The sequence below is a fragment of the Lipotes vexillifer genome, unplaced genomic scaffold, assembly GCF_000442215.2.
Source record: "Lipotes vexillifer unplaced genomic scaffold, Lipotes_vexillifer_v1.1 scaffold124, whole genome shotgun sequence".
NCBI classification, from domain to species: Eukaryota; Metazoa; Chordata; class Mammalia; order Artiodactyla; family Lipotidae; genus Lipotes; species Lipotes vexillifer.
Genome location: NW_006771308.1, coordinates 752,211 through 766,969, shown reverse-complemented (window position 1 = coordinate 766,969; position 14,759 = coordinate 752,211). Strand labels below are relative to the sequence as shown.

General features: G+C 45.7%; 1 protein-coding gene across 1 annotated transcript in view; it reads left to right on the top strand.

Annotated features, from left to right (window-relative positions):
• The first annotated feature begins 2,594 nt into the window (after positions 1 to 2,594).
• Positions 2,595 to 14,759, top strand: part of ABHD12B (abhydrolase domain containing 12B) — a 28,619-nt gene continuing 16,454 nt past the window's right edge. The window contains 4 exon segments of the mRNA XM_007472274.1: positions 2,595 to 2,667; positions 8,301 to 8,370; positions 9,695 to 9,839; positions 10,449 to 10,672. Coding sequence (XP_007472336.1) covers positions 2,595 to 2,667; positions 8,301 to 8,370; positions 9,695 to 9,839; positions 10,449 to 10,672 — 512 coding nt within the window.

The following is a 14,759-nucleotide window of genomic DNA, read 5'->3' as shown; positions in this document are numbered from 1 at the left end:
CCTCCAATTTTTCAAATATTAGGCTCTTTCTATGTATAGAGACCTGGTGTGAAGTGTTTTATCAGTCTAGGTTGAAGTCGCTTCAACAGAGCAAGAGATCTGTTGACCGTTTAACAATTTTAGACGTTTCAGAGTAGGCGGGCCAATGCCACCAAGACTTGAGGCTTAGCAGCTCAGCCTGGAGGGGTCCACTTCCCTTAGTGTCCTCAGGAGGGAAGCAGCAGAGGACCTGGAGCTCAAGTTGACCTTTGGCCTTGTGCCCTTGCCTTTGCCACTGACCTCTGCTGTGTCCACCCCCCCTGCCACCGTCCAGCTGGGACCGTGCTGTTTCGATTGCTGTATGTGTGACCGTAGAGGAGCAGGGGTGGGTCAGGGCTTAGTGGGAGTTTTTTGAAGCTACAGGATAAATGTAGTGTATCTTCTTGGATCATTGATTTTACTTAAGGGTTGGGGGAAATGTACAGTTCTATAAGAGAAATAATGATAGAGAGTGTGAATTAATTAGGATTGAGTTCAGCTGGAAGTAACAGAAAACTCCAAAACACCAGTGGCTTAAGGAAAATGGAAGTTTCTTTCTTTCTTATATTCAGGAGTTTGACAGGTAGTCAGCTCAGGGCTGGTAAGGCCTTTTCAGGGCAGGGACATGGGCTCTCTGCTTGCTGTTTGGCCTTGGGTAGCTTCCATCCTCAAAGACATTTCATGGTCCAAGATAGCTGCTGGAGAAGTAGCCTTTAAATTTGTATCCAGAGAGCAGGAAAGAAGAAAACATGCCCTTTAGGGACATTTCCAGAAGCCACATCTATCACTCCCTTTATGTCACATAGCCACAACTATCTGCAAGGGAGGTTTGGAGAAGTGGTCTTTATTGCAGGCAGATACATGCCATCTAAAAGTTGATAGTCCTTTGGCTGTAAAAGAACGGAAATTGAGATTCGGGGTCATTTTAAACAAACCCCCAGGTGATGCTAATGCTGCTGGTCCATGGACCACACTTTGAGTAGCAAAGGACACAACCTCCATGTGCTGGCCCCTGCCTACCCCACTTTGTCTCCTATCTCTTCCCACTGTCGCTGGGCTTCCGGCTGGGTCTTGAACACTCAAGCTTGTGTTCTCACCTGGGTGACTTTGAACTTACTATCCCCTCTGGTTGGAAGTCTGCTCTCAAGTCTTGTCGCTAAGATCTCAGATAAAATAGTTTCTCTATGACCTGATTTCATTTTGGTAGCACTCATCTGAATTTTTGTCATGTATTTATTTGTTTATATGATTGTTTTTTTGTCTTCCCCCTCTAGAATGTCAGTATCATGGGAGCAAGGAGATATTTGTCTTGTCAACACTGAATCCCAGGCACTTAGAATGGTACTAAGCACATATGCTCAAAATGTCTATAGAATAAATGAAGAATAATGAAGAGTCTCCCTAACTATAATAGTTCTTGAGATCAGGGGCCTGATCTTATATTTCTGCTCTCTCCCACAGTACCTAGCACGGTGTAATACGTGCAGTTGGCATTTGACAAATGCTCGTGGAGTGGGATCGCACCAGAGAAGGAATACCTGTCGAATCCTCAGAGGGGTCAAAGGTAGTGCAGGGCATGATGGCTACACTGAGCTGGGAAGTTGGCTCCAGGTGGGGAAGGTGAGAACAAGGCAGTGGACCTTGCAACGGCTTCCACAGTAGACCTTCCAGTCCTGGATTCTTCCTTCCTATCATCATGCAGTTCAGAATTTTATAGATTTGAATCAGAGGATGCCAGAGGGGCCTATCGAGAATACATGCGATGGCAAGATTGGAATTGTGTGGCACTGGGCTGGCTGCTGTACAGATAGATTCAAGTTTTGCAATTATTCAATTACTCCTTCATTTACTTATGAGCCCCTGCTTTGTGCCAGGTGTTATGCTAGGTGCTGGGGATACATGTAGCCTGCGTGCATGATATTTTGTTCCAAACTGGACAAGTAACGTCAAACGCAAGGATTCCTAATTCCTATAGTGCAAGACTATAGGGTTGCCTGTTAAACACTATAGCCTTTCTGCTTAAAAATTGTTTCTCAGGCCACCTCACAATACTACTCACAGTCACATCTGGATTAATGAGCTGGTGTTTGCTAAGTCATTTGTGACTGCTGGGTGGGGTGGGCTCCTTTGGGAGTTCCTATCCTCTTTGAGGAGTACCCTCCACCCACAACCTCTTACATTCCTTTGTCTCACACACTATAAGGAAGGGAGGGAATCTCCTGCTGACATCAATTTTTAATTCCTTTTGGTTGGTGGTGAAGTAGAAGAGAGTGGCTGCGTGGCCTCCTCAGGGAGTACATTTGTGTATATATTAGTATTTATTAGTAATTAAATTTCTATGTTAGTCTGTAAGCCATAAGGCTGATGATTGTCTTTTTAAGTGAATGCATTTGAATATGGCTAGGAACCGGACAAAGAGAGTATCAAATACATTTATTAATAAATAATATCAATACTGTGCATTTGTGGGCTGAAAATTTTTTTAACTTCAAAGAAGAGCTTTCATATCTATGATCTCATTTCACACTACATAATATGATTTTAAAACTCCTTTCTAGGGGCGGGTTGTTCCACGCATGCCCAGCTCGGTTGAGGATAATGCAGACCCGCCTCAGGCTACCCGACACGGCTTTGCAGTCCAAGGTGCACGCAAGTCCAGGTCCCCTTGGGTCTCTCCCTGCTTGTTAAAAAACTAAAGGTAAAGATGAAAAAATACGCTAATTTCAAGCTGTGCTGAAAGCACACATACACTCAGGGCATGAACAGGGGAACTAAGGAAGTGAGGCTTTTCTTTGGAGATTCTACAAACTGAGGCATAGATGATTTCAAACTAATGTCTGGCATCCAGAAAGCTCAGAATTGGAAACATTTAGTCTTCTGGGACTGGAAAGTCAGTTCCTGTTTATTTCTCGACAGCTGTGACTTTTTTCCTGTCAACACTTTCTCCATGCATGTGCCTTCATTTTCAAGAAGATATTTTTACATATTCTTCCCTGAGCTTTTAGCTTTTCCTGTATGAATTCCTCTGGAGTAAAAGCCCCATGTCACTGTTTTCCCTAAGGCTGGAACGTGGACCATGAAGTGCCCTTACTCTGAATTTGTTAGAGGGTCGTTTAAAAAATAACGCAAGTAGAAGAAAAAAAAAATCCTTGGTGATGAGACTCTCCGCACCTCCCAGTCTGTGTCATCCTGAAATCAACCACAGTGTTTCCACTTCACAAGAACTCCGCTGTCACCTTCCCTCCAGTGGACAGGGTAAAGGTTGCTTCAGAATCTCCTACCTGGATATCTAATGAGACAGCAGGACACTGTAGGAGGTGGTAAATTTCTTCACCCTGATTGCTCACAAAGCAGAAATAACTAACCCTTGATTAACTATTTTAATTCTTTTATCTTGAAGGGTTAGTGGAAGAACCAATAACCCAGTTTACAACTATCAGTTGGTCCCACCACTTAGCCATCACAGCCCTGCCCCTTGGGACACTTTGACACAGGTTTAGTTTCCTACAAGACCCAGGTGCCCTTGGAGAATTAGCCTCACCTTGCCTGCTCTTCTGAGTAAGTGTAGTACATTCTGTGCCTTTGCATGCAGTGGGTGCTCAACAAATACTGAATGAATGCAGCCTAACATCTATCATTTGGTGTCACTGAGTCTCATTTCCTCTACGTAAAATGAGAGTATTGGCAAATGGCTGCTTTATATCTTCCAGTTTGAACATTCTATGGGTCCTTTGCTATGGATAGCCATTTAAAATGATCTCCTGGGACTTCACTGGTGGTGCAGTAGTTAAGACTCCATGCTTGCAATGCAGGGGCCCCGCGGCTCTATCCCTGGTCAGGGAACTAGATCCCATATGCATGCCGCCACTAAGAGTTCACATGCTACAACCAAGGAGCTGGCGAGCTGCCACTATGGAGCCCGCCTGCTGCAACTAAGACCTGGTGCAACCAAATAAATAAATAAAATAAAATAAAATATATACTTTAAAAAATAAATAAATAAAATATATACTTTAAAAATAAATAAATAAAATAAAATAAATAAAATAAAACATATACTTTAAAAAATAAAATAAATGAATAGTATTTTTAAAAAATAATAAAATAATCTCCCATCACCAAAGCTGTTTCTAAGCAACAGAACAGTACCTCCCTGAACTCATTGTTTGACCTCTTCAGCCTAAAAAGATGTTTCCCCTTGAGCCTGCAGCATTACATTATCTGTAATACACATTTATTTATTATCTGGTGACACATCTCACGTTGGTATTTAGCTTTTCATCTGTGTAGATCCTGTCCTGTCCTTACGATTAGAGTGTAAGCTTCCCAAGCCAGATACTTTATAAAATGTGTTCTGTAAATATTTGTTAAATAAATAGATATCACAGCAATAAATCATCCACAGGGAATTCTGGGCCTAAGGAAAGCAGAAGAATCAACAGTGAGTCCCAAGTTTGTGGTTTGGGAAACTTGGTGTGTGATGATGCTGTTCTTCAAGAGAGAGAATCCTGCAAGAGGAACAGGTTTGGAGGACAGTGGGGAGGAGGTGAATTTAGTGACAAGCTGCATATTCTATACCTCCTTCTTCGAGATCCTCAAAGAACATTAGCCAAGTAATGATTTTGAGACATGAGATCCTGGACAAAGGAACTTATTTTACTGTGTGTGTAGCCTAGAGCTCCCCAAATAATTGAACATGATTATGGACACACTGATATAACACAAGAGAAGCAGGGTTATGAAGGAAGCCTGCAGAATAACTAACTTTCAAGGACTGGCAGGAGGAATTTGAAAAGGAGCATCCAGAGATGTAGGAGGGAGTTTTCACCCCTGGCTTTTAATCCTGGCTCACTCCTTCCACAGATACATGGGAAAACCAACTTCCATCTCTTGCCAAGGAACAAGAGAGCCTCTGGGCTCTGTCTTGGAAAGTGCAGGGTTCTTTGGAAGAAAGGAGGCACTCAGGCACTTCTAGTCCAACTCTCATCACTGTCTCTTCTCAAAGAAATCACCTCCTTTGCTAAAAGGAAGTCAATATCAACATGCTCAAATCCAAGACCATGAGAATAACCCAACATCCACTCTTGTAACTATAATCTAACTATATAACTATATATAGTTATATATGTAACTATAAATTAGGTCTGATATAGGCTAAGACAATACAAAACCTAAACAACATAGAAAAATAAATGATCTGAATAAGTTAGTTATCTGACTCACTCCCTGTCTTCTGGAACTATCCTCAAACTTCCCTTTAATGTTTCGTTTCAATCTCAACAGCATCTGTTTTTTTTGTGGTTTTGTTTTGTTTTGTTTTCAATATCCCACATCTGTGTATGGAAAGTTGAGAAAGGGTGAAAAGGACAAGAATGGGAAAACGCAAGGTAGTAGTTTATGTTGGGCTCATGCTAATAGGATTGTACAATGTAGCCACTTTGGAAAACAGTTTAGTAGTTCCGTAAAAAATTAAACATAAAATTACTGTATGACCCAGCAAGGGGTATGGGGTTTCATTTTGGGGTGAATTAGAGTGTTCTAAAATTAAATAGTGGTGATAAATGCACAACTCTGTGAATATACTAAAACCACTGAACTGTACTTTCAAAGGGTGAATTTTATGATATGTGAATTATATCTCAATAAAGCTATGGACAGAGGATCTGAACAGACATTTTTCGAAAGAAGACACACAGATGGCCAGCAGTACATGAAAAGGTGCTCAACATCACTAATCATCAGGAAAATGTAAATCAAAGCCACAATGAGATATCACCTCATAGCTGTTAGAATGGCTGTTATCAAAAAGGCAAGAAAGTGTTAGCAAAAATGTGGAAAAAAGGGACCCCTTGTGCACTGATGTTAGGAATGTAAATTGGTGCAGCCACTATGAGAAACAGTATGGAGGTTCCTCAAAAATTAAAAATGGGGCTTCCCTGGTGGTGCAGTGGTTGAGAGTCCGCCTGCCGATGCAGGGCACGCGGGTTCGTGCCCCGGTCCGGGAGGATCCCACGTGCCGCGGAGCGGCTGGGCCCGTGGGCCATGGTCGCTGGGCCTGCGCGTCTGGAGCCTGTGCTCCGCGATGGGAGAGGCCACAGCAGTGAGAGGCCCACGTACCACAAAAAAAACCAAAAAAACCCAAACAAAACAAACAAAAAAACAAAAAAATTAAAAATGGAACTACCACATGATCCAGCAATTCCACTCCTGGGTATTTATCTGAAGGAAACAAAAATACTAACTCAAAAAGATATATGCACCCCAATGTTCATTGTAGCTTTACAGTAGCCAAGACATGGAAAGAAGCTGTGACCATCAATGGATGAATGGATAAAGAAAATGTGATATACATATATGTATATATACACAGTGGAATATTACTCAGCCATAAAACGAAGGAAATCTTGCCTTTTGTGACAACATGGATGGACACTGAGAGCATTATGCTAAGTGAAATGTCAGAGAAAGACAAAAGATAAAGATCTCACTTATATGTGGAATCTAAAAACAAACAAACAAAACCTAAACTCATAGATACCGAGAACAGATTGGTTGTTTCTGCCAGAGGTGGGGATGGGGATGGATGAATGCGTGAAGGGGTCAAAAGATACAAAACAAACTTCTGGTTATAAAATAAATAAATCCTGGGGATGTAATGTACAGCTTGACTATAGTTAATTACACTGTATTTTATATTTTAAAATTGCTAAGAGACTAGATCTTAAGAGTTATCACAGGAAAAAAATTGTAACTATGTGTGGTGATGGATATTAATGAGATTTAATATGGTGATCATTTCAAAATATATAAAAATATTGAATCATGTTGTACATCTGAAACTAATATAATATTATATTATATATCAATTATATCTCAATAAAAAAAGAAGAAAATTCAAGGTGGATAAATACTCTTTTCAAGAAACAACATTCTCCAAATAATGGAAAATCAGTTACCTGTTGTTTGTTAGTTCTTTGTCCCTCAAATGCTCTGTCACCAGTGGTTTACCTCCACAGCTGTATGGCAGCTGAGAGACAGTTGTTCTTGTCCCCCGTTCGTTTTCTCTAGAATAATTTGAGGTGGTAAAATTAATCTATCTCTAATGAGACCTCTTTTTCTGCTAGAAGCGCAAATAACATTCAAATACTGGTTTCTGACGGATTTGTACCCACAGCTTTGTCTTTCCATTTCTATGACATCAGAAAGGACATGTTTGTTTATGCAGTTTATCTGTACATTTTTTAGGTCACTTTTCTATTTTTTTCTTCACATCTTTATTGGAGTATAAATGCTTTACAATGGTATGTTAGTTTCTGCTGTATAACAAAGTGAATCAGCTATTCGTATACATATATCCCCATATCCCCTCCCTCTTGCGTCTCCCTCCCACCCTCCCTATCCCACCCCTCTAGGTGGTCACAAAGCACCGAGCTGATCTCCCTGTGCTATGCAGCTGCTTCCCACTAGCTATCTGTTTTACATTTGTTAGTATATATAAGTCCATGCCACTCTCTCACTTCATCCCCTCTTCCCCTTGCCACCGCCCCCCGTGCCCTCAAGTCTGTTTACTACGTCTGCGTCTTTATTCCTGCCCTGCCAGTAGGTTCATCAGTACCAGTTTTTAAAATTCCATGCATACGTGTTAGCATACGGTAACACGAGGACGAGGGCCTCCCCCGTCCTGCTGGACCCCTAACCGTGGGTGGGTCCCGCTGGGTGTAGCAACTCCTCCCCTCCCCCAGACACCCCTCAGGGGTGCTGGTCCCCTTGGTTTGGCTTTTACTTTTTTTTTTTTCGGTACGCGGGCCTCTCACTGCTGTGGCCTCTCCCGTTGCGGAGCACAGGCTCCGGACGCGCAGGCTCAGTGGCCACGGCTCGCGGGCCCAGCCGCTCCGCGGCATGTGGGATCCTCCCGGACCGGGGCACGAACCCGTGTCCCCTGCATCGGCAGGTGGACTCTCAACCACTGCGCCACCAGGGAAGCCCTGGCCTTTACTTTTGCTCCCCCTTTCCCTCCCTCCCTCCCACTCCCTCAGGACCCGAGTGGCTGGAAGGGTCCTCGGTGGGCAGGGGATCAGGCCCGGGATCTCAGCAGGCTCCCAGGAGCCCAAGTGGGCAGGGGAAACCTGGCCACGCTCCCTTTTGATCCTCTGCCCTCTCAATGGTCCCCCACTTTCCCTCTTCGGGCGTGGGCTCCCTTCCCCTCCTCCAGCCGCCCCTCAGGGGCGCCAGTCCCATCCTGCCCCCACTTCTTCTCCCCCTTCACTCCCCCCATGCCCCAGGTCCTACCCAGTCGCTGAGGGTTCCTCCCGTCCCCTTCAGTGTCCGTGGTTCCCCCCCGGTGCCCGATAGGTGCCCTAGTTGTGAGGAGACGCGAATTCTGTGTCCTCCTAGTCCGCCATCTTGACCCCACCCCCTCCCCCCCAGGTCACTTTTCTAAAACTCAGCTTTGTTAAGGTATAATTTATGTTTCGTCAAATTCACCTTTGGAAAGTGTCCAATTCAGTGAATTTTGGTGAACGCGTACAGTCATGTAATCACCGACAAACTTGAGATATAGACTATTTCCATCACCCTAAAATGTCCCTTTGTAGTCACCCCGTTTCTCCACATCCAGGCCCTGGCAGCCTCGCCCCCCCCCCCCCCCCCATCTTACTTGATTTCTGTCCCGAGGGCACTCTTCCATCCCTACTTTGTGTTATCATTTATCTTTAGGTAAGTAAGTCTCTCTACCACGCAGGATCCTGCTTTGTATCCCTATAGAGCCAAATGCGGTACCTGGCACCCAAAATGTACTCAGGAAATAGGTGCTTAAAAAATAAATGAATCACTTGTTTTTCAGGTTTTGCCAAATCATTTCAGAGACTCTGCTCTCTGATTTCCAGGATGTGCCGTTTGAAAAGGGGCTATTAATGCTGGGGAAAGATTTCTCCTAGAGTTTTAATTTATACAGTCTTTAAAAAAAAAAAAGGCCATAGTTACTTCTAACTTCAGAGATTTTGCTGAGCATTTCAACCATTTCCTTAGACTTGGGACTTATATCTTTGTTTGCTCAACCAGCACGTGGGCCTCTGACCTCTCAACCTGAATAAACAGATGGAAATAGAAGCTGGGACCAAACGCAGCTGCTGCTCTCTCCTCCCCCTGTTCTTGCCATCTCTGATCCCTCCACCTCCACGGGGCATGGCCCAGGGTATCCTCCGGAGCTCCCCTGAATAAGTTCTATGAGATTCCAGACCCATTTCACGGATGACTCTGGGGGTGGAATCTGACGTTGGCTTAACGTTTCTCATCATGCAGGGTGTGACCCAGCTGCAGCTGGCTCATCAGGCAGGCTCAGATTCCTCTGGTCCTTCCTAATCTGATTCCTCTTCTATCTTGATGTGCATCCAAAAGTTGACATTCCTAGAGAAATGACAAGAAGAGGTGAACAAAATTCCCCCTTGTCTGACCAGTTATCTGAAATAGGCTAGTTCTCGAAGGGAACTGCCCTTTCTTGAAAGGTGTTGGTGCTTTCCTCTAGACTGGCCAGTTGCCCCAAGCTGATGCATCCCTATGCACTTTCTGTGGGTTGGCAGTCCTTGCTAGGCCCTCTGCTCAGCTGGCAAAGGCCCAACAGCTCAGGCACATGACAGACCACTTTTTCCCTCTGGGGAGGTTGTACCTTGCCTCCCAGATGCAGTCTTGGTGCTGGCGTCAAATTGGTTCCAAATGGAACCTCATTCCCTTTGTCCCCCTTTGCCCTCACACTTTGCCCCGTGGCTTCCCTGACCAACAGCTCCGGTGAAGGACGGTTTCTGCTCCAGAAGACAGTGCACGATGTAAGCGCATCGCTGCCACACCTTTTGAAGCCTGTACTCCTGATACAAGGGGGGGTGGAGGTGGAGGTTTCTGCTACCTGCTGCTAGGTAAACAAAACACCAAAAAGGTGGTGCATTTGGACACATGGAGTAATTGTGTAGTTCATAACCCTGTGGACAGATAAAGTTGTAATCAATGGAAGGGAGCTAAAGAAATTCTTACTACAGTAATGATGACAGGTTTGTGTGTGTGTGAGAGAGACAGAGAGAGAGAGAAAGAGAGAGGGAGGGAAAGAGAGAGAGGAGAGAGGGAGAAGATGGGGGTTGGGAAGGGAAGGTTCAGGGAAAAAGGGAAAAACAAAAGGGAGAAAGAAAAAAGAAGGGTTAAAGTGGAGGAAAGCGTATGTCCTTCAGGAGGATCTTCTAAAGCTGCGACTCTCAGACTTTTGTTTTATTACTATCATAGTAAGAAATGTATTTTACTTCACGCAGGGCGCGCGCGCGCGCGCACACACACACACACACACACAGATGTATAGAATAAAACAGAAAAGTTTGCGCGTAGCCAGCTAGAAGAGTAGGGCACTTACTTCCATCACACATCAGTGCGTGTGGCGTCTGGGGCGCTAGGGCAGCCCGCCCCCGGCCGCGCCCAGCCCCGCGCTGTGTCGGACGCCCCGCTCCACCCGCCGCAGGGCCCCCGCGGGGGAGGAAAGCGACCGGGGCGCGGCTCTGGGCTACCGGCGGCAGCTCCCGCGGCGGCGGCGGCGGCGGATCCGGACGCGACGTGGAATGGAGACAGACAAGCAGGGCTGCGCGCGCGCGTGGTGGCACATGGTCGCGTGGAACCTGAGGTGAGTGCACGCCGCGCCCTGTGCGCCCCGGCAGCGCCCCCGCCGGCTCCGACCGCCCGGAATGTGGTAGGGTGGGTACCGCCGGGCGGTGACGCAGGGCTGGTGGCGGAGCGCTGACTCCCGGGGCTTCGGAGGCCCCCAGAGCTCTTGGACGTCTGTATCCTCGACCCCAACCCCTACTCGCGCCGGAGAGACTTGCACGTTTGATTTTTCAGGAACCTATATGCCTTTGGGGCTTCTGAACTAGAGATTCCAGAAAGCTGGTTGTTCAGGTTCCTGTGCCAATCTCTTATCTGCCTTGACATTTTACTAACAGCAGGATGGATTTTAAAAAATAATAATAGTGACAATAATAATCGGTGTTGTAGTCTTGCAAGGCATTCTGTTAGGTCAAGGGCCTATCTGTGTAGATGGTGAAGGATCGGAAGGCCACCTCCCTGAGTGTGAAGCGTCTGGCGTGTAAAGAACGCCTCTCCATAATGCTAGAGATGCATGGTACATTGAAACCATAACTTGGCATCATTGCCTGTGCCTGGTTCTTATATCCTTTAAATGTGAAATGTGTAGGTCAGCACAGGTTTTTCCTTTTCTTCCTTCCATCAATCCTGGGCTTGAGCAGTAATCTTAGACTACCTCAGTCGACCAGCAATGTACTGACAGTCTTGTTTGCGTTGAAGCCAGGTATTGGTTGGAGACCTTGGACCCAAAAGACTGCGTGTCTTGTTTTGTCTTGTTGGTGTGGGAAGGTATTGGCAGTTTTGTTTACCTTTCTTCTTTCTATTCCTTTGTTTTGTTTTGTTAAATTTTTGCTGATTACAAGATATCCAAAAATCATATCCAGGCACAGGAGACTTCACTTTGGAATGTCTGAGTGGTGAAGACAAACACCAATCTCCTTTCCTCTCTTCCTGCTGTGGCCAAAGGCAGGAAGCAGAAAGCGGCCCTCTCCTGGCCCAGCGGTGCAGGCCGGAGCCCCCTTTCTGTGTTGGATCTGAACACCAGTCAGAATGTCCTGACTGGCTGCACTTTTCACCATCGTGGGCCTTACCTCCCAGATACGGTTGTTCTGGGAAAGCTAGCATTTACCACCTTTTAGCGGATGGCTGATTATTTAACATTTATTTGGTAGAGAATCAAAGCTGCAGTTCACGCTTTTAGAGAACAGCCCATTTTGTTGATAGTGGAGTGGAGATGGGGATTTGGGGCCCCTTACTTGCCTTTGTAGTTACTAAAAGTAATTCTCGAGATGCTTCGTGAAAGAATAAAATACTCGGGCATTTCTTCATCTGAGCAGAAAATTACTGATCTAATTTAGGCCGTGCTGAGGCACAGACTGATATCCAGCATCCTGAGTCCTTTTTGTTTCTTGGAGCCTGGTTAGTTCAGCAAACATTCATGGAGGGCTTGCTGGGCACCTGGAACAGTCTGTAGCTGTGGATCTATTGTGATATGTTGTGAGACGCAGGGAGAACATTTAACCATGATGCTTTCAGTGATTATTTTTTAATGCCTTGGGGATCTATTTATTTATTTTACAAAAGTCTCATCAGATGTAGTTGCTTCTGAAGATGGATGGGCCCAGGAAAGTAAATCTCCACTTGCAACTGATTTCCTTCAAATCAGAAAAATGGAAACCATGTTCAGGAAAGAAGTTGGGGGAAGCTGAAGGGCTGTTTTCCCCTTCATTTCTCCCTATTTCATCCCAAGTTTTTACTTTTCTAGATAGTGCTTAGAAAATCCCCATGAGAAGGCTGATAAACGTATCCATCCTCACCAGAGTATTGGACATCCCACTCCCTATCAGGCACTCATCTAGGCCCTGGGCACACAGCCATAAATAACACAGGCAGGGCTTCCCTGGTGGCGCAGTGGTTGGGGGCCCGCCTGCCGATGCAGGGGACGCGGGTTCGTGCCCCGGTCCGGGAGGGTCCCGCGTGCCACAGAGCGGCTGCGCCGGTGGGCCATGGCCACTGGGCCTGCGCGTCCGGAGCCTGTGCTCCACGGCAGGAGAGGCCACAGTGGTGAGAGGCCCGTGTACCGCAAAAAATAAAATAAAATAAAATAAAACAGGCAAAACCCCTGCTCTTGGGGAGCTCACATTGATTAATTTTCATTTGTATCAATAATTCAAAACAGAGAAGGAATCCCTTCCCCTGTCCCCCAAAGCTACCAATAAGCCTTGCTTCCTTCTCCTTTATGAAAGAAATACACTCTTCTTTCTGTTCTCAACCTTTCATTCAATGAATATTTATGGAGCTCGGCCCTGTGCTAGGCAGAGTGGAATGTAAAAGCAGTATTATCTGTCACGTGGTTCTTGTCACTGGGGAGATAGGACTGATAGTGGGAAAACAATCAGAAAACAACTAAGGGTCAAACTGAGGCCCCAATTATAATTAGTGGGAGGGGTGAAAAGAGGAAAAGTCACCATGAGAAGATCTGTCTAGAGAAGCTTTGAAAAAAGAGGGACACTTGAGTGGATGTGAAGGAAAGGGAGGATTTGGTTGGGAGGAAAGGAAGGAGAACACAGATGTAACTTGGTGCTTGGTGAGTTGGCGGCCAATAACTGTTGGCGGGATGAATGGGCACAGGGTGGATGTGTAGCATGTCTTAATATTTGGAATCGTTGTCTTGCCAAATGTGGTCAGAGTTGGGCTTCCCAAAGCTGGTACCTCTGAGGATGAAGGAGAAATGATTCTCCCTGTAGCAGCTGGTTCCACCAGGTTTTGCCAGTAAGAATCATCCAGTTAGGTTCTGTAGCCCCTGTGGGATGCGGTGCAGTTACAGCCACAGCTAATCAAAGGGCAGGCGAAGAACACCAAAGCATCAAGGTGGCTGTTTGATGTGCTGTGGCCGTGAGAGAGGATTGGGCTGAAACTGCATCCTCCGCTCAAATAAGGTCTATTAGCCACTGGTGACTTTTGATCCCCTATTGATCTAGGGGAAGTCAAACTGACAGCCCCCTAGTTAAAAGGAGCCGTTGTGCATTATTGATGCTGTGAGGGATGTGGTCACTCTGTTCTCTTCCTGCAGCAATTCTCACAGAAGTGCCTTGAGCTATTTGAGAGAAGGGTCCTGTATGAATTATTCTTTAAAAACAGAAACATATTTCCCTCTCTTGCCCCTGCTTCCCAAGCACCCTGCTACCTGCAAAAGGTAACTTAGCGGGAGTCTAACAGGCAGGGTAGTGGGAGTTCAGAGAGTCAGGAGAAAGAAAGCCAGAGCCAGTCAACTGGAAGGGAGCATAAGAATTCAGTTCTGCTCATCTGTCTGGGCTTGATCTGTGGCTCAGAGTGGCTCCTCTGGGTTTTGATTTCTTATCTCTAAAATCAGAACAGCCATATCCTCTGCTTCCGACCACCTTCATGGAGGCTAAAGTATCAAACAATCATTTTCGTTTCTTTCTTGCTGATTTTATGTGTAGGCAGTTGCCCATGGCTGATGTATTTGAAGAGCTGTCCATCACCCTTAGCCTGCTTATCTTTTCCACTCCCAGCAGAATTGCTGGAAGTTCATCAGAGATTCATTATCTTCTGCCTCCATGCCTTTTCCAAACATGTGTAAATGCCCTGATTTTTAAGTTATTAACACTTGAGGGAGAATTTTTTTAGAGGTCTTTCTTTGATGTCTTTGGTTATCTTCTGAGGATACGGGAGCAGGAAGGAAGAAAGTGGGAGGAAGGAGGGACCCTGAGAGGAGCAAGGGTGCAGAAGGGGAGAAAAAGATCCTGAAACAACTCTAAGAGCTGAATTTTACCAGAGCCCAGCCTTGTTCCTGGGGCTCATTTTTGCTTCAAGGATGACAAATAGAACTCACCAGGACTGTGACAGCTCACTGGAGATCACCATGGAACTCTGGGGTTGTACAGACCTGGGTTCACGTGGCTCTGCCATTCATTGTCTGTGTGACCTTGGGAAGGGTCCTTAACTTTTCAGCCTCCTCATCTGCAAAGCAGAGGTAATAACAGTTGTCTTCTAAGATGCCTCTGGTCTCGCAGAGAAATCAGGGCAGGGGAGACAGTGCATCAGAAATGCTTTCCATCCCCTACAGCCCCACGATTTGATCACACTGACCGCTCACAGTAGGGAAA